A 19,869-nucleotide genomic window follows, 5' to 3' on the forward strand; every position below is an offset into this window, starting at 1 on the left:
ATAAATACAAGAAGGCAAAGACATATTAAGAGACATAGCTAAAAACCTAATAGAGTCCACTAAAAACCATAAATGTCAAGAATGAGACTGAGAGTTTCACAGGCAATTCTGGTCCCCATCACCAGTTGCTGGGCACCTACCTATGACACTGCAGGTCAAACCTGGACACCAAAGTCTTAGGAACAAGAAGAGAGATTGTGCCTCTGGAGCCTAAATCAGAATTGAGTCTTTAGGTGGACCGGAGACATAGTGGGTAGTATCCCAGGTCAGATTTAGTTTCTGGAAAGAAAGGATGGGCATAGTTTCTGGCAAGAATGTTAGAGATAGGGTTTGGTGCCTGGACCAAGGAATTAGGCATCAAAGTGACCAAAGGCCTCCGGTTCTGTTCCTGCCACAAACAATGGCCCCAAACACACCACAGAGTCTACCAAGACCCTGTGGTGCCACCGGTGACATGGCTACCTAACCAGCCTCAGCTAACAACCAGGTACAAGAGAGATGGGGGATGGGACAGTCAGGTGGTCAATTCCAAGAAGGATTGTCCTACTTTTTGCATTCCAGGATTTCACAGCTAAAATAGATCTACCAAAAAATTTTTACAGTGGCATACAAGAATAGCCATCTTTCTAAGATCCCATAAAGTTTTCCATCACCTGTGGCTTGTTCCCATGACAAATCCACATACATCCATCTTGGCTATTTAACATCATCATTTCAAAATACACAATTTGATGATTGTATCAGAGTTCAGTCAGAGTACAGAATCAGTATATAAGTAGAGATTATTGCAAGGAATTGTTCTGTGTCACTGTGGTAACTGGCTAGATAAGTCTGAATTCCAAAGTACAGGCTGGAATTCTGTCAACAGGCAGAATTTTCTCTTCTGGAAAAGCCTCCCCTTTGTCCTTTTAGCCTTTCAGTTGATTAACATAAACCCACCAAGATTAATAGGATAATCTCCCTTAGTCAAAACCTAGTGATTATGAGTTTTAATCACATCTACAAAATACCTTCTCTGAGGTACCTATATCAGTGCCAGGAAAATGAGGGCCTGCCCTGGCAAATAAAACCAACAATTTCTAGCCACATTTTGTCAACCTAGAAACCCTAAATAATTTCCAAATTTGAAAAAAAAATGGGCCTCCCTGGTGGTGCAGGCAGTTGAGCGCCGCACTGTGAAGCTGTTCACAGCCTCTTCGGTGCGGGTTCAATCCTGGCCGGCCAGGGGGAATCCCACATGGCACAGCAGACCTCTCCTGTCTTGCCCGCTGCTCCCCTCAGCAGTGTATTTCATCAGTCTGCCTGTTCTGTTCCCCGCTCTCTCTCTGGTGAATCCTCTCACCCTCCCATGCATCTGGCCTGTACCCTGGTTCTTGTACTAAAAAAATAAATAAATCTTTTTTAAAAAAATTAAGAAATTTCCCCAGAAAAATTTCTCTTTAGATAGCCACTAGACAAATAATTAGATTTAGAAGAATAGTTCACTGTGATATGGTATAACAGGATATGGTAGCTAACACAGCAAAACACAATACCAATCCAGAAACTATAAAAGAAAATCCCATTTCTTAAAATTAGATATTCTTTCTCCAGAAATTTATCTACAAAATCAATGAAATAAGAATCAAAGTCACACCATTATCAGCGTAAAATACAAACTTATTCTAAAAATTTCTGAAAAGAAAATGACAGCAGTAGCAAAAAAATTATGAAAAAATAGATAAGAGTGATTTAATATAAAGCTAAACTAAAACAGTGTAGTAATGGCTTAGAAATGAACAAATACATTCATGAACAGAAAAGAGAGTAATAAACAGGTCCAGGTCCAGAGTAGGGTGAGGTGAAGGACACCAAATGTGAAGTGAAACAGTAAACGTTCCAAAAATGGTGTTGAAGAAATGGCTATCCATTTGGAAAAGACAAAGTTGGAGCTTCATTTCATACCATATACAAAAACAAATTTTGGGATGAATACCTAAATATAAAAATTGAAACTATAAATGTTTTAGAAATACATAGGAAAATAAATCCAGAAGGATAGGCAACAGGAATCTTTTAAAGTAAGAAAGAATCCCTAGAAGTCACATTAAAAACAACAACAACAATAACAAACAGTTTGCAAGATAAAACACTAACAATTCTAAATTTTTAAAAAGAAGACACTTCATTAAAAATTCAAAGACAAAGACAAACAACAGACTGGGATAAATTATTAGCCACTTGAAACAGAAAAGAAACTTCTACATACTACATTTGACAAACTTCTACTTTGTCAATAGACAAAGATATGAATAAGTGATTCACACAGAAATTCAAATAGGTAATGAACTCCTGCTATTTGTTTTCTTTCTGTCTCATCTACTCTTTGTTCTTGTTTTCACTCTTTTTTCTTTTTTGCCTTCTTTTAGATGAATTGAGTAATTTTTTAGGATTCCATTTTATTTACTTGTTGACTTATTAGCCAACTCTTCAGTATTTTATTTGTTTGTTTTTTAATCTTTTTAAAAGATTTATTTATTTATGCATATAAGAACTGGGGTACAGGCCAGAGGTGTTGGGGTGGGTGAAAGGATTCACCACAGACAGAGTGGGGAATAGAACAGGCAAATCCACTGAAAATACACTGCTGAAGGGAGCCGGGGGCGAGTCAGGAGAGGTCTGTTGTGCTATGTGGGTAGCTCCCTGGCCGGGGATCGAACTCGTGCTGCAGTGGCTGTGGACAGCTTCATAAGTTGTATCTTAACCCCTTGAGCCACCAGGGAGGCCTTGTTTATTTGTTTTAGCAGTTGCTTTAAGGTCTAGAGTATATATATCTTTAACTCAATAGTTTATCTTCAAGTGACATTATACTTCTTCACATACAGTTTATGAACCTTACACTATGTACTTCTACCCCCTCACCTTTATATTCTTTTTTGTACAATTCAATTATTATATATGTCATTATAAATCCCACAATAAATTATTTTTCTTCTTACTTTCTGTTTTTTATGCATATAGAGTGAGTTTCTTCGTCTGTGGGTTGAGTTCTTTATCCAATTTTGAAAAATACATTTGGGTATTATTTCTGCAAATTTTTTTTTCTGCCCATCCCCACCCCTTTAGGGTTCCCACGCCACATGTTAGATTTCTTGACATTGTTCCATACATCTCACTAATCCTCTTTTCATTTGTTACAGAATTCTCTCTTCCTGTGCTCTACATTTTTTAAAATTAATGACATATCATTACTTTACATCCTTGTTTGCTTTTTTCACAGTATAGGATTTCTCCCCTCAGGTGTGGCCTAGGTTTTACTTTTTTTTTCATATTTCTGTGGTAATGTCTCTGAGTTCACTAATCTTTTCTAGTCTCTAATCTGTTGTTAGGGAATCTTCTCTCTCTTGCACGATAGTTTTCACCACTATACATTTAATCTAAATCTTTTTTAATATCTTCCTGTTTTTACTTAACATTTTGAACATCTGAAATGCAGTTACAGTAAACTTTCAAGTCCTCATCTGTTATTTCTAACATCTGGGTCAGTTTTCTATCAGTTTCAACTGTTTTATTTTTCTCATCATTTCAGGTTGTATTTTCCTATTTCTTTGCATGCCTCCTCAGCTTTGATTGGATGCCAGACATTGTGAATATTATCTTGTTGGATGATGGATATTTTTATTTTCCTACAAACATTTTTGAACGTTGTTCTGAGACACAGTCAAACTACTTAGAAATGATTTGATTTTTGGATCTTTCTTTTAAGATCTTTGGAACCAGAACAACATTTAGTCTAGGGAAAATTATTCCCCACCACTGAGAGAAGATTTTTCTGAGGTTCTACCCACTTTTCCAATGAATTGTGATGCTTTCCAGGATGGATGACAGCAAAGCCCTGCTTTAGCCACTGGCATCCTGCCTTCTAATTCATTCAGATAACATTTTTCTGACCTCAGCCTCTTCCCTCACTTGAAAGAGCTGATGATTATCACGTGCATACTCACAAGGGATCCTCTGCAGATCTCCAACTGTCTCTGAAAGTCTCTCCACTCTGGCATCTTGTCTCATAAACTCTAGCCACTTGGAATTCTCAGCCAGCTCTCCTTAACTCAGCAAGCACACCAGGCTCTGCCCAATTCCCTTCACCTGTGGGGCAGCCTAGACACTGTCTCACAGCTAAAGGTTGGAAAACCATGGGATTTATCATTAATGGCAGAGGATCACAATGGAGGAATATACAGTTGGAACAGATTTATTGATATGGATCTCACTAAGAAGAGATTCTGGCATCCCATGTTTGAGCTGGAAGAGTTAGAAAGGATTCTAACAGTTTGTTTGGCTGGCTGGAATATGAACTCAAAAGTAGGCTGCACTAAGTGATGAGGAAATGCCAGACTTTCTTGTTATACCATAGAGGAAGGGATCCAAAGGTTTAGGGAGATGGGGTGATAAAGTTCACTGCTTACATAAGAGCTAATCACCCATACCTAGAGGATTCAGAGAATACGCGTTTCACCATAACTGTGAAAAATTCACCTGAAAGGGGAGCTCCAGCTTGCTTTAAGAGCTCTGTGGTGACTATTCTATAAGTCAGAAATTACAGTAGGATATCTGTGCTACCATCAAACAAGGGTGGCCAAGTGAAGTGAGGATTATGGGATTCCAGGGTGACAGGGGCCAAGTGGCAGCACTTAACAACCAAAGACTAGGCAGTGTGGTCACTTTATGAAGGGCCTGAGTCACTGAGATCTTTAGTGCTGGTTTCCAGAGGCTGTTTCTCTGATTGAACCTTGACAGATACACATTCCTATTTGGGTTGATAAAATGTAGTAATAAAAGCAAACCACTATCTGCAGTCATTACAGGAAACAGATGCAGTTCACTCAAAAAATTAAGAATAGAAATACCACGTGATCCAATAATCCCACTCCTGGGCATTTATCTGAAGAAGATGAAAACACTAATTCAAAGAGATATGTGCACCCCCATGTTCATCACAGCATCACTCACAATAGCCAAGAGTCAGAAACAACCGCAGTACCCATCTATGCTGAGTAGTTATAGGCGTGATATATAAACACAAAGGACTACTACTCAGTTATTTAAAAAAAGATGAAGCCCTGCCATCTGCAACAATATGACCCAGAGGGCATTATGCCTAGTGAAATATATCTTATGAAGAAAGACAAATACCGCATGATATCACTCAGGTGATAAAGAAGCAAAACAAATGAGCAAACAAAAAAAACCCCTCAGACTTTAAGAACAAAATGATAGAGGGCCTCGCCTCGCTTGTGGCTTAGGGGTTAAGTCTCAGCACTATCATCATCATGGCCTGAATTCTATCCCCTAACACATCTGGCACAGCAGACCTCTCCTGTCTCATCTGCTGCTGCCCTTAGCAGTGTATTTCAGTCAATCCGCCTGCTCTGCTCCCCACTCTGTCTCTGGTGAATCCTCTTACCCTCCGTGCCTCTGGCCTATATTCCAATTATTCTATGCAAAAAATAAATAAAAATCTTTAAAAAAAAAAAGAACAAAATAATAGCTACCAGAGGTCAGGGAAACAGGTAAGCAGGAAAAAGGGGGTCCATCGTACAGTGATACATGGACACTAGGCTTGTGGTGATGTATGTACTGTTGTGTACACAGATGCTGATCTACAAGGCTGTACATCTGAAACCTTCATCATGTTATAAACCAATGTTACTTCAAAAATTTAACCAAAATTTAAAAAAATAGAAGAGAATACAGAAACACCCAGAGGGAAGACCATCTGAGAGAGAGCCATCACCAAGTCATGGAGAGAGGTTTAGAAGAAACCAACCGCCATGACACTAGGATCTCAGATTTCCAACCTCCGTAAGTAACTTCAAGAAAATAAATGTCTGTTATTTACACCACCCAGTCTATGGTGCCTTGGGTGGCAATGCCAGCAAACTAATTACAATTTTCAAATTAGATTAATTCCTGAAAGTGAAATGCTCAATAAATGATGTCATTCATTGTCAAAATAAAATGAAAAACTAAACCACTGTTTGAGTTAACCAAAAAGCCAGATTCTGCATGTACTTTATCTAACATAATATGCAAACAGCACTGGCTCTCTATGGTACTCATGCCGACAGATTAGTGCTCTTAAATACAGACTTATTTTGCTCTAAAAAACAAAACTGTCAAAAAAAAAAAAACTCTAAAAAATGTTTTCAATTCCATGCATATTAGCCTCTCAATAGTATTAGTTATTAAAAATAATCTAGTGACCAGTTCAGTACCACTCCACTCAAGTTTTCACATTATTATTATACTACTGATGATTATGTGCAAGAGTATTTCATTATTGATACATAAGCAATCACAAGATGCTTCACTGAATCTTTCAAAAAAGTACCTAATCAGAGTTCTATCATCTCATTCCTAATTGGCATCCAGCATAATGTAGAACCTTTTCTAGTTTAATGTAAGGAAGACAATTATCTCAATCATAGGAGACACTTAGCACATATTTAAAAAAAAAAAAAAACACAGTAATGTGAAAATACATACTCTTTGTTGACATAGCGATCATCAGTTTTCCGCATTTCAAAAGGCTCATATAAAATACCATAGCAGGGCCTCCCCGGTGGCGCAGCTGTTGAACGCTGGGCTGTGAAGCTGCCCGCAGCCTCTGCAGCGCCGGTTCGAACCCCGGCCGCCGGCGAGGCTCCCACATGGCGCGCAGACCTCTCCTGCCACCCGCTGCTCCCCTCAGCAATGCACTTCATCAGTCTGCCTGCTCTGCTCCCCGCTCTGGCTCTGGTGAATTCTCTCACCCTCCCGCAATTCTGACTGTACCCAGTGCTTGTATAAATAAATAAATAAATCTTTAAAAATAAAATAAAATACCGTAGCAAAAATTCATGGTACGTGCCATCTTTTTCTCATTCATGAAACACATTCACTGGCCTGCAAGGGGGTAGCCTCCTTCCGCATCCTCACCAGACAGCCTCCACACCCCCACCTCCCTCTCTCCTAAGGGAGCTTCTTCTGCAGCACATCGGTCAGTCTGGGCGGGCCGGTTACATCCTCCCTCATCTCACCCTGTCTTCAAGGCTCAGCCTGATGAGAAGCAGATACAGCAGATGCTTTGACAGGCCCAAGCTCACCGCCCTTTGGAGGAAATGTAGTGCCAACAGACCCAGGGCCACGCCAAGACCCTGCCATCAGGGTGGCCCACTCACCACTGCAGCATCAACTGTCCCCAAGTCTCCAGCCTGCTGGCCCACCCTGCAGATGTGGACTTGCCAGTCTCCATGACTGGGCGATCTATAAATAAAAACACAGCTGACCCGATATACATCCACAACACACAGACACAGCTCCTTCTCTGTCGCTCTGTCTCACGGATAACTTCATACACAGGCCATCACCGGGAGGAAGGCAGTGTGTTCCCCTTATAGTGAAATAGGTGTAGATACAGATGCAGATACTGATGGGACTGTGTGTGAGTACATGTGTGGGTACATTATATTATTAGTTATATTTGTCTGGAGAACCCCAGTACCTCTACACAGTGTGGTTTCCTCCCAACCATTGTTACTGTGATTGTGAATGAAAATAAAGCTGAAGCCAAGGCCAAGTCAATGATCACAGCTCAGAGTGTTTTTGCTACTGAAAATTATTGTGTTCAACACAGAAGAAGGTTCTTCTGGCCAAGACAACCACCCACCTGCCAGAATTTCTGCTCCTCCCTGCCCCTCCACCCCCCGCCCAAGTGCCTAACCAGGCGAAGACCATCTGTTCCCACCTCGTCCCTAACTAGACAGGCCCCATGACAAGCTCTCCCTTGGTCTGAAGTGCATGTGACAAGAGTCACTTTCAGGCTAGGGACATTAAGAAGCAGGTGTTCCTCTTCCCCTATCCTCCCCCTTCTGCTGAAATGCAGGGGGTCCACAGGCCTAGGGAACTGTAGGTCCCAGGTGGAAGTCACCAGGGTTCTGAGTCACCCATGGAGGGGAGCAGGCCGCTGCCTGAAATGCCCTGGACAGGGCAAGATGCAAACTTGCATTGTATTAAGCCACCAAAAATCTGGGGTTTGCTGGGCAGTTAGTGCTGCCCTAACTAAGCCCTGTCCTCCCTGAGGAAGGAGAGTGGCCTTAAGCTAGATGAACACCTTCTCCTCTGCTTGCTTGGCTTGGAGGAGACAAATGACGGGAGGAGCTGCTGCCCACTGCCAGGAGAGAAGCTGGTCCAGCTCCCATCAGCAGGCTGGTGGGCACAGAAAGCTCCATGGCAGCAGCTGCAGCTGATGCTGTGTCCCCCAGAGGGAGGTCCTGAGACCCCACCCTCTTGCTCTGACATCCCAGAGATATGCCTGAGCCACCTGGTCCACAGGAGTCCGGATTCCTTTTCCACTCTAAGCCACAAGCACCCTTCCAGGTAAAATGCCCAGCCCCATGAGAATCTCCATTCCCAGGGCCAGGGCTGGGCGTGCCTGGGGGATGGGGCATTCCTCTCTTATCTCACCCACCCAGGGCCAGCTTCAAGGGCTTGCTGTGTCTGCACTGCGGGGCCAGCGATGAGGTAGGTGCATCCTGTCCCCTGATGGCCCAGGCAAAGGACATCAGGCCCCAGGGCCAGGGTGTCTCTGCTGTTTCCCTCTGCACAAAAAGTCAGTTTCTTGAAATGCAAGCTAGGATTTACTTTCAAATAACCCAGCAAGGGGCTTGGAAGCAACAAGACAAGCCAATATTGATATTTGTTGAAAATGGATGGGGGTTCCTGGGGTGCACTGAACTACTTTGGAGCATGTTTGAAAAATTCTACATAAAACATATTTTAAAAGAAACCTTTCTTGACATATTGTAAAACAGGCTCCTGATAGCTTTTCCAAATGCCATGGTTACCCTCATGAAAGAGGAGGTGTTTACGACAGACAGATTTATGGGTTTTTTTTTCTATTTCCATTAATATTTAGTGCATGTCATTATCTCCAAGTCTAATCACTTAAGAAGAGATTTTAAATAATTGATTACTACAAAACAAAAAGAAGCCACACCATCTCTTTCATTATCCATCAAAACCCAGAAACCCTCTTCCTCTTGTCCTGACGTGGCCATATTAATATTTTAATGCGCACACGGAGGAGAACATGCTACAGATCAATACACACAAACCTGCTCGCGGACCTTTACAGACGGGAAACACCACCCTCCTCCTTCCATCTCTGGCATGCTCAGCGCTCCCCACACAGAGAAAGGGTCATTCATTCGTCTACGCACACACACCCCCTCCTGCTCCCTTCACAGAGCCTCACACAGACTCCAAAACACACCAAGCGAACCGGCTTCCACCTGCTAAAACTCGCCCTGTGTGATCACAGGTACGCAGAGGTGCCCATGAGCACAGGTGTTGTCAGGTCTGGAGAAAACGCCCGGCCTTTCCTCCCGGGCGGGCACCAGACAGAGCCAAGAAACAGAGGGAGACGCAAGGGCATCTGAAGCAAACTGAGGGGACACTCAGAACTGGAACTGGGGTGACCGCAGCCCATCAGCCTGGAGAGGTGACATTTTCATAAAGGTGTGCATCCCACTTGCTGCAGGGGAGCCGGTTCTCTCTGAGGGCGCTCACACCGCTGCAGTCAGCCCTCCGCCCCAGGCCACACCCAGCCGGTGCCACTTACCACGAGGGAGAGAGGCCTTTTCCAGGAGACCACGCCAATGAGGCCTGACAGCAGCACCTGGAAGGACAGACAGCAGGAAGGTAAGACGCTTGGGAAACCTGCACCCAGCAGTCAAAACAGGACTGGCCCCCTCGACCAAGAAGCCCACTTCCTGGAATGCCCGAGCACAGCCCAGACACCCAGGGGGGAACAATGAGGTCAGGGCTGCTCCTCCAGACTCACGGACGCAGTCACCAGGAGAGGCCCCAGGTGTCCCAGGGGCTTGTGCTCTGCAGGGATAGGATGGGCCAGGGTCAACGTGCCTTCTGGAAGAGTCCCCACGAGGTGCTCATTGCACTCTGGTCCTGCAAGTTACTGGGGGTGCCAGTTACATCCACAGAGCGTCTGAGGACACTGTTTGGGGGAGAGGCAGCGCCATCCCCACTTGCATGTTACCCGGTCTTCTCTGTGTGGGCTCAGGCACAGCAGACCAGCTGGTCCCTCCACCCTGCTACACACTTGGGTCCTCCTGTCCCTGAGGGGTCTTCCAGTCCTCTCTTAGCACAGCTCCCCACCTCCCCAAGGTGCTGTTCCCTGATTTTCACAACCTGTCTCCCCCACCACCTACAGCCCAAGACCCCCAAGTCCGGCCCCTACAGAATCACTCCTTATAGTCTCCCTCCCTGCCCATCTCCTCCCCTCCACCATGCCCTTGTCAAGGAATACCCTTGCGTCTTGTCTTCTGTCTCTCAGGAGAACCACCGTCAGCTCCTGACCTACCTTTCTACAGGGCTGAGACAAATCTGACCTCTGGGCCCCAAACTCCCAGGCTCCTGTGTCCAGACAGGCCCAAGGGACCATGGAGACTCACCCACCCACTGCCATCTGGCTTCAGTCCCCACCACCCACAGTCACTCTTCTTCCCAAGTGTAAGGGCAGGACTGGACACAGTGCAGGTTTTCTGATCCCATGCAGACTGGGGAAAGGAAGAGTCAGAGTCCTCAGTGGTTTTGCAGGTTTTTATTGGGATTACCAGGTACACGGCAGGCAGGGGTGCTGGGGGGCCGGAAGGCTGTCAGGCCTCCCAGCCCCCAGCGAGTCTTCATTCTATCTGGGCTCACTGGAGTTCTCTGCTTCTGCTTCTTTGCTTCTCTCTTGGCTTCTCTTCGGCTTCTCTTTCAGCTTCTGCTGCTTCTCAGCTTCTTCATCGGCTTCATACTGGTGTCCCCATGACGCCGCCCTTAAGAGCCCAGTCTTAGCCCAGGTGAATCCCATCTACCTATGCCCACACCCTACTCCAGGTGCCCGCCATCAGGCATGCATTCAGGACAAGGATCCATCATCTATCCTGATGGCGGGAGGGCAGAAAAGCCTGACATTTTTTCTTACCCTACACCAAGGTCACCAAGGGGTCACCAAATGTAAGAACAAGGGCAGACACCTGATGTCCTCCCTTCTCTGGCTGTCCTTGCTTTCCCCTCCATTGCCAGCTTCCAGAGACCCCTCCCCGGTCCTTGGTCCCCTCTATCCACATCTCTGCTGGAGAAGCTGCTGTCATTCAGAGTCTACTGACCATCCGCTGACACCTCCCACAGACCCCCTTCCAGCCCAGGGCCCTTCCCAGACCGCTCACCACCTACCCTCCAAGACTGCCCCTGGGGTCACTCCATCTCAGCAGGTCCAAACATGTACCTGGAGTCTCTCCGCTCCCATCAATCTCCCTCGAGCCATCCTTGCCCCCCACAGTGACACCCCTCTTTTTGGTCTCTCAAGCCCAAATCCTGGAAACAGTTCCCTCCTTAAACCCCCATATTCAACCAGACACGGTGTGGCTCCCCCTCAACAGGGCATAGTTCAGGAGGCTCCATTATAACTAAAGTTCTATGAAGATAAATCACCCCACTTTCCACAGACCATTGGAGACCAGGCTGGGGGCAGTTGGCTGCATCTCCCCTTGGGATTCCAAAAGAAATGAACCCAGACCCATAAGGAGCACACACTATGAACAGACCCTTAAGGTCCCCTTGACAACAGACCCCGGTTCACCCCCAAACTCTCCCACAGGGCGCAGGATCACACCCTGCCCCATGCTGGTCTCAGGCCAATTTCCAAAAACATCTGAAGCAGCAGCTGAGATGAAAGACTTGAAAATTATTCACAAAAAAACAAAAACACGAACTGGAGAGCTCGACTGGGCTCATGTTCGGGCATATCCCAGATGTGCTCCCTCTTGGGTGCACACCCTTCCTCCCAGCGCAGTCAGTGCCGACAGGTGGCACCATCCAGTTTCCAAATGCCCTCTTCTCCCTGCCATCCAGCCTCCCTGCTGTGTTCCAGCTCCAACCCTCAGGGAAATCCCTGATCACTGCTCTCCTACGCCTCCTATTCCATTCCACACCCTGTGCTTCATCTGTCAAAACACCCCCTGTGGCACCAGATTCTTCTCCCCAAGTCATTTAAGAATCAGATTAAATTGTCATTCCTCATAAGGACATGTGGTAGGACTGTCACTATCACATCATTTCAAGCCCTGAACTTGTTTCTCAGTCCCAAAATCTTCTTTTGGTGAATGCAGTTTCTACAATGCTACAACAGAAAGGGCAGTGGGCCAATCAGCCAGCTGGATTGGTTCTCCTCAACATCTCTCAGGTCCTCAGTGTTGAAGTATGCCCTTCCTGTGACCTCAGCCCTCCTGGACCCTTTCTCATCCCTTGGATTGGCTAAATTCTGGGCACCTGGCTCTGATCCTGCCATCTCCATGGGATGCAACTTCCAAAGAGTAGCTTGTGTTTTCACTACACAACAGTATGTCTTGCTCGGGCCTCCCTGGTGGCACAAGGGGTTAAGACACAACCTATGAAGCTGTCCGCAGCCACTGCGGCATGAGTTCCATCCCTGGCCAGGGAGCTACCCACATGGCGCAGCAGACCTCTCCTGACTCGCCCGCTACTCCCCTCAACAGTGTATTTCAGTCAGTCTGCCTGTTTTGCTCCCCACTCTGTCTCTCCCCACACATACCTCTGACCCGTACCCCAGTTCTTGTATGCATAAATAAATAAATCTTAAAAAAATATATATGTCTTGCTCAAAAAAAGCCTGGATAGAAGATGGGGAGGAACATCTTCCAGAAAACATCCATTTGTATGCTGACCTCTACTTTGCATTTCTATCCTTTAAAATCATACTTGTTCTTCAAAACGTGACCCAGCACCTCCTCATTCATGAAGGACCCATGAATCCAAGAGCACATGGGGCCCCACTAACCCTAAACTACCACCAGACCTCTCAAGTCTTCTTTAATAAGCTCAGACAGAACTTCTTAATCCCTTTAAGAGGAAATTTATAGAACTATCAAAACTGTACAATGGCCAAGTGGCTTGTAACAGGGATTTTACTGGAAACCACAAACCTCCAAAGAGTAGGTATTTCTTAACACAGAGGAAGTTAATATCCCCGATCATAGCCTCCAGTAAGAATTCTTGACTTTTCCTACCTTCTTAATAAAGCTGTCATTCCATGAATCCCCTCAAATAATTTTACTTCCAACCAACATGGATGATTTGCTTATGAAGACAATTTATATTTCTACATGTCGTTAATAATGCTCATTGGGAATGAATCAAATTCCTCTTTATATGGGAAAATAATAGAATCATTCGATTCAGTGGGGCATGTGGGTTCTGTGAGGACCCAGGTCACACATGACGCTGCCCCTTTGGGCCGGAACAGGACTGGCTTCCTGTGATCTTTCCCCAATGACCATCTAGAGCTGCTGCTGCCCCAGCAACAATCAACATTGTGGCCTGGTGAGACGCCCAGGTTTTGACCCTGCTACACCACATCCTGATCCTGACCCAAGAAACCTTGTAAGATAAAGGGTGTTGGTTGCATTAAGCTGTAAAGTCTGTGTAATTTGCTACAAAGCAATAGAAAACTGTTAAGGACTAAATGCTCGAGTCTACCCCAAATTCCTTTGTTGTTGAGGCCATACCCCCCATAAGATGGTATTTGGAGACAGTACCTTTAGAGGATATTTAGGGTTGGACCAGGTCACGAGGGCTGGGCACTCATGATGGAATAGTGACTTTAAAGGAAGAGAAAGAACTCTCTCTCTCTCAATACCATGGAAACTCCATGTGTGGAGACAGAGAGATGTTGACATGCCAGGAAGAGGGTTCTTGCCCAAACCCTACCCTACCAAGATCTCAGCCCTTACAACTCCAGAATCATGAGAAAATGAATTTCTGCAACTGAAGTCACCATGTCTATGGTATTTTGTTAGGGCAGCCCAAACTCATACACTGATTCATCCAGAGTGGGAAAATGGATTTCTATTTGCAAACACCCACTTTCTCTCTATGTCCCCAGAGGGGCAGACTTTTTGGTCCTCTGATAAAGCAGCCCTGGCCCAGCACTCCTGCTGAGTCCGCTGGCCCAGGAGCATTTCCACTGATGGAAACATCAGATCTTAAGTTTGAACTACTTTTGCTCAACTCCATCTACCAGAGAGGATTATGTTGCCTGTTCCAACATCTCAGTAATTCCACAGGTTTAATTTGTACCACCCCTGACAGGAACAGGGTCACGAATCCAGTTAGCTGTGAAATTACCGCAACTCAGGAAACCTTTGTCCCGCTTAATTTGCCAGTATTGTTATTCAAAGTCCACAGTTTACAAAGAATAGGAAGAGATTGAAGAGGGTCAGAGAAGGGTAACATATAATTAAGTAGCTGTGAAAGAAAAGCCAAAAAGGATGTAAAAGGCCTGGTGCAGCTCACAGAGAGGAGGCTTAACTTTTCAAGCACCTGTGGGTTGTTCTAAGACTGCCAACTGTCTCTTCTCTCAGCTTCCCCACCCAGCCCAAAGACAGGCAAGAGATAAAATTAGAAATGAGAAAGAACTTCCTGCTCTTGAGAGTGATGAAAGGGGATAATAGATTGCCAGGAAGTAATGGCATCTTTAGAGCCGAAGGCCTTCCCATTTGATTGGTACTGTTGCCTGGACACAGAGGCCTGGAATAAATTAAGTTCTTTAAGTGTTGTCTTCTAAGATCGAAAAGTTCTTTCACTGCCTAAAATCAAGAATTTTCTTCAGATCTTCAAAATCCAGTTCAAAGGCCAATGGTAATGCAATATCTGAGGGAGTGAAGCAAGCCTGTCTAGGAGGCCGACTTGAAAGCCATTAAATTATTTCACAAAACATATGGCAGGCATGTCCAATAGCTACAGTGGTGCCCATTGAGACTAAGAAACCAGTGTTCACAACATGTCTGGAGAAAGAATTGTTGTTGCAAAAATGAAGCAAGTAATATTCTGAGCAGCCAGAATGAAAAAGTGTATTGCCTCTGTAGGATCGGCCTCCCCCCAAAATGTTCTCTCAGGTTTTTTCCCAGGTGTCCAGAACAGGCTTTTTCCAATACATGTCACGTTGGCATGTGGAGCATGTCAGTAAAGGCCCTGTGGGTCTCAAGAGCAACAGTCACCATTACTTTAAAGCATGCAAAGTGCCCAGATTTAGGGTCATCTCCAGAAAAAAGCTTTTTATGGGAGAAACCTATCTTAAGGCCTGACAAACAAAAAGAGCCTCTGCTTTCATCATTCAAGTCACCCCCTCCTCTCTCCTTGACGCCCCAGGTCTCTAGACCATTCCTTATTAGCTCAGGATATAAATCGGCAGTCTGTCTCATTTACTTTGGAATTTACAGCCATGTAAATTCGCCATACGTTTGTAATTAAATTTGTTCTTTTTTTCTCTCACTAATCTGTCTGGCGTTCATTTGTTTGCTTGACCAGCCCAAGAAAGAGCTGGTGGGATGAGGGAATTTTCCCCTGTGCCACAGCAACCCCCTCTTCCAAAGCCTTCCAGACTCCAGACCTATGCTGTGCAAAGTTCTTCCTCTAGCTTCAGAGTGGCTGACCCTCCCGCTTTACCCTCTGTTTTCTTTTCTTTCTGCAGGGTTTTCTCTGGCTGGGTCTCCAGGGGCCACATGGCAGGACCCGTGGCTTGTGTATGCAGACACACTACCTTCTGTGTACACTTCAGCTCCCTTCTGGGAAGTCCATGTTTTTACACCCACGCTGTCCAAGGCTCTGTGCCACTTCCTTTCCTCAGAATAGTTCCCAACTCACCATTCCCTCTCCCATGCATTCTCCCACCCATTCGCTTCTAACCTAGGGCTCCAACTTTCTCCTTGACATTTTGTTGGAGACCGCATCAATACATCAAACCTAGAAGCCAGAACACCCACAAGGAAAGCCATTTTCCTTCTCAACCAACTTCCTCCAAGACAAAAGAACACTACAGTGTGCATTCTCTCACTGGACAATAGCAAAACTATGAGTCAATGACAAAGATAATTCTATGGAAAGAATGTGAAATGCTTATAAATATTCTAAATAACTCACAAGTCACACTCAAAATCTAAGTTGGAATATACCACAGTCTTTTCTACTTCAGGTCATATTTTTCTGATGCAAATACTTGCTACCAAACTCATGCATTCTGGTCCAGTCCTATAGGATGCAGCCTTCTGCCAGGGCTGTTTACACTGAAATGAGGGTATTTACTGACCTGCCTCTGGTTTACATTATACAATGAGCTAGTGAAGTAATAGACTGATTATCGTGACACATTCTAAACATTTTTATTTTTAAAAATTTCAGATATTACAAAATAATTATAGTTGATCCCTGAACAGCAAGTTGAAGTGCACTGATCCACTTACATGAGGAATTTTTTGTATCTGCTGGTTCCGCATTCATGGGTTCAAGCAATTGTGGGTGCCACATATAACAAGACCGACATAAGTGCATGTGGATTTGCAATTGTGCAGCAGTTGGCACCGCTAGCCCTTGTGTTGTTCAAGCTTCAACTATAGTTTCTTTTGTGCCTTACATATTTTATTTCATGCATTTAAAACTTTATTCTGAGAAGAGCTCCTTCACAAGGTTGCCACACCAAAGTCATGAACCTGATTCAGAAGTTCCTATAATGAAGCATTTTTGTTTTTTGTTTGTTTTGTCTGTAAATGACTTACTTTACCTTGATGCCTGGAAAATATTTTTGCTGGTACACAATCTAGCCGACAGTTTCTTCTCTCAAGAGTTTGAATATTATTCCACTGTCTTCTGGCTTCCACTGTTGCCATCAACAATTTGGCTGTCCTTTTAACTGCTGTTCTTTGAGGGGTGATGCTGTCCCTATTACTAACAGACTTTAAAGTGTCTTCTAAGATCTCCTCTTGCCTTTGTTCTAAAGTTTTTGCATCTGTTGTCTAGGTGTAGATTTATTTTCATTATCTTTGGGATGTACTGTGCTTCTGAATCTGTAATTTTATATTTCCCAATGATTTTGGAAATTTTGTAGACAGTATTTCTTTGAATATTGTCTTTCCTACATTCTTCCTGTCAAGACTCCAAAAATCGCACATTGATCCTTCATATTCCACCCTCCAAACCTCTTAGCTCTTCCTTCACATATTGCATACCCATATTAGTATTTCATTCAGGACAATTTCTTTAGGTATATCTTTGGCGTGGCTATTTCCCCTGCACTGTGTTTAACTCAATGTTGAGTTGCATTTGTTTAAAAATTTCAATGATGGGTCTCCCTGGTGGCGCAAGGGGTTGAGAGGCAGTCTATGAAGCTATTCACAGCCACTGCAGCACACGTTCAATCCCCGGCTGGGGAGGAGACCCACATGGTGCAGCAGACCTCTCCTGACTCGACCGCTGCTCCCCTCAGCAGTGTACTTCGGTTGATCTGCCTGTTCTGTTCCCCACTCTGTCTCTGGTGAATCCTCTCACCTCCCACGCCTCTGGCCTGTACCCCAGTTTTTGTATATGCATGAATGAATGAATCTTTAAAAAAATAAAATAAAAATTTCAATGACTACATTTTATGTATACAGAAGTTCTATTTTAATTTTCCCACCATCATGACTATTTGTTTCAGATGGCTTCCTTGTTGCATGCTCACATTTATGACTATTCACAATTACTTAAATATTTCATACAAAGAGTTCCAGAGTCTAAGATGTGTAGCTGATGGAAGGTATCAGGTCATTGTTGTTTCCGTTGAGTCTCACTTATGGCAGCTTCCTTTCTTTGATGCTTGCATGCTTAGGAGTCTTGAACTCACTGTCTAATCTTAATCAGAAAGGTTCTGTGGGAGAAATTTTCCCAAAGAGAGGCATACTTCCACTAGGAAACGGAACACCAAAGACTGGGAGACACCGTGATTCTCAAGGGCCTCAGCTCAAGGTTCAGTGTGGAAATGAGGCGAGGAGCACCCCACCCAGGGTGTAAGGGTCTATATCTCAGCAGCAGTACACAGTGGGCATTCAGGCTCAAGGCAACTGCCCGTTCCAGCCGGCATTGCTCTGACCTCTTCCAGCCACTCTGACTTCAGTCATCTGCTGCTCTGACTGGCTCATAACTGTTTTTCTTTAGGGGTGAGGTGATGAAACTTGGAGACCTGCAATGTGTCCAGGAATATAGTCTATATTTAAGATCAGACTAGCACTTTGCTATCTGGTGACAATTTTCTGGTTCACATATAATCATATTTTCACTGTCCTCACATGGTAGAAAAAATAAGGGGGTTCTCTGGGAATCTCATATAAGGGGCACTAACCCACTCATGAGAGCTCCACCCTTATGGCCTTCCAAAGGTGACATCGCCAAATGGCATTACACCAGTGGTTAGAAGTTGACACATGAAACTTAGGGTGACACGAACATACAACCCACAGCAATCAAGATATCAGAGATGATTTTTAGGAAAATATAAATTACTATATTAAAAGAAATAAATGTACCTATAAGTAATAATATTTTTTAAAGATAGGAAAGTAATGAAACAGTCATAGGCAAATCTTCAAAAGTCAGAGGTTTCTAGCACTGTTTAAATTTTTGCTGCCTACAGAAAGGAAAATTTCCCAGTTCTTTCTACATAGGTCTGCACAACAATTATAAGTCTGTAAAATATCATGAGAATAGAAAGCAGATCAATTTTACTTATAAACAGAACATCATTTTTAAATAAAATGTAAGAAAATAGAATTCAGCCATACATTTAGAAGAATAAAGAACAATACAGGGGGTTCACGTTAGGAATGAAAAGCTGGTTCACTAAGAGGAAACATGGTAAGAAAATTAATCATCTTAATATGTGAAAAATGAGCAAAATGATCATTCAGTAGATACATAAAAGGTTTGACCAAAAAAACAATCTCCATTTTTAAGGGAAAAAAAAAGAATTTTTAGATGCTTACAACCACCACTTATATTTAATTTTTTCCTGAAAATTCTGGTTTGCTGTATAGAACTACAAGATGGTCCTCAAGATCCCCTGGAGTATATATCCTATAGAACGCCCCCTTCCGTGAGTGTGGGTAGCACTGTTATGATGGGTTTCAGTTCTGTGCTTAGAGAGAAATATATGGCAAAGGAAAGGATTCTGCAGCTGAACTTAGGTTCCAAATAAGTTTTCTATTGAGTTCATCAAAAAGATTCTCTTGGGTGGGCCTGACCTCATCAGTCCAGTCCTTTCGGTCTGAGCCCTTCCTAAAGTCAAAGATTTGAACCAGGAGGGAGATCGTGCTGCTGGCCATCGAAGGAGGAGCTGCCGTGTTGTGAGAGACCTTCCAAGAGCTGAGAGCATCCCCAGTGAGCAGCTGGCAAGAAAACTAGGACCTCATCCTAAACCACAAATCTACTCCTGCCAACCACCTGAGGAGTATGGAGGTGGAGCTTTCCCTCCTCCGGTCTCCAGGTGAGGATGTGCCCAACCTCACCTTGACTTCACCTTCAAGTCCAAGCATAAGACCCACTTCAAACCCTCCAGATGCTTGACCCATAGAAGCTGTCAGAAAATAAATTTGTGCTATTTAGGCCATTCTGCTTGTGGTAACTCATTACAAAGCAGCAGAAAATTAATAGCACTTGCCAATAAATAAACAAGAAAAAGACAGAAAAGTTATAAGTATTGGAAAGAGAGGGGCAAAATTATTACTTCTTGGAAATAATTACCTAGAAAACCCAAGGCAACTGATTGAAGGGAGTAAGAAATCATTAGAGGGTTACAAAATATGCTAAAAAATGGTAGTTACGTTTATGGAGCACTGACTGCATGCCAGATACCTGCTGAGGTTTTATACTTTAGCTTTTTGTATCCTGACAACCCCGAAGGCAATGCCATTTTTGTGCCTGAGTACACAGAGGAGACTCTGAAAGCAGAAAGAGGCTAAG

At 44.1% G+C, this 19,869-nt stretch overlaps 1 protein-coding gene across 1 annotated transcript in view; it reads right to left on the reverse strand.

The window, feature by feature from the left end:
- The window catches only part of ENTREP2 (endosomal transmembrane epsin interactor 2), a gene marked incomplete at both ends in the record, with an annotated part of 270,257 nt that overhangs the window by 136,763 nt on the left and 113,625 nt on the right, over window positions 1–19,869 (reverse strand). Inside the window, one exon of the mRNA XM_084253053.1 lies at window positions 9,641–9,697. Coding sequence (XP_084109179.1) covers window positions 9,641–9,697 — 57 coding nt within the window. The remainder of the gene's footprint in view (window positions 1–9,640; window positions 9,698–19,869) is intronic.

Source organism: Talpa europaea (genome assembly GCF_964194135.1).
Source record: "Talpa europaea genome assembly, chromosome: 14".
Classification (NCBI taxonomy): domain Eukaryota; kingdom Metazoa; phylum Chordata; class Mammalia; order Eulipotyphla; family Talpidae; genus Talpa; species Talpa europaea.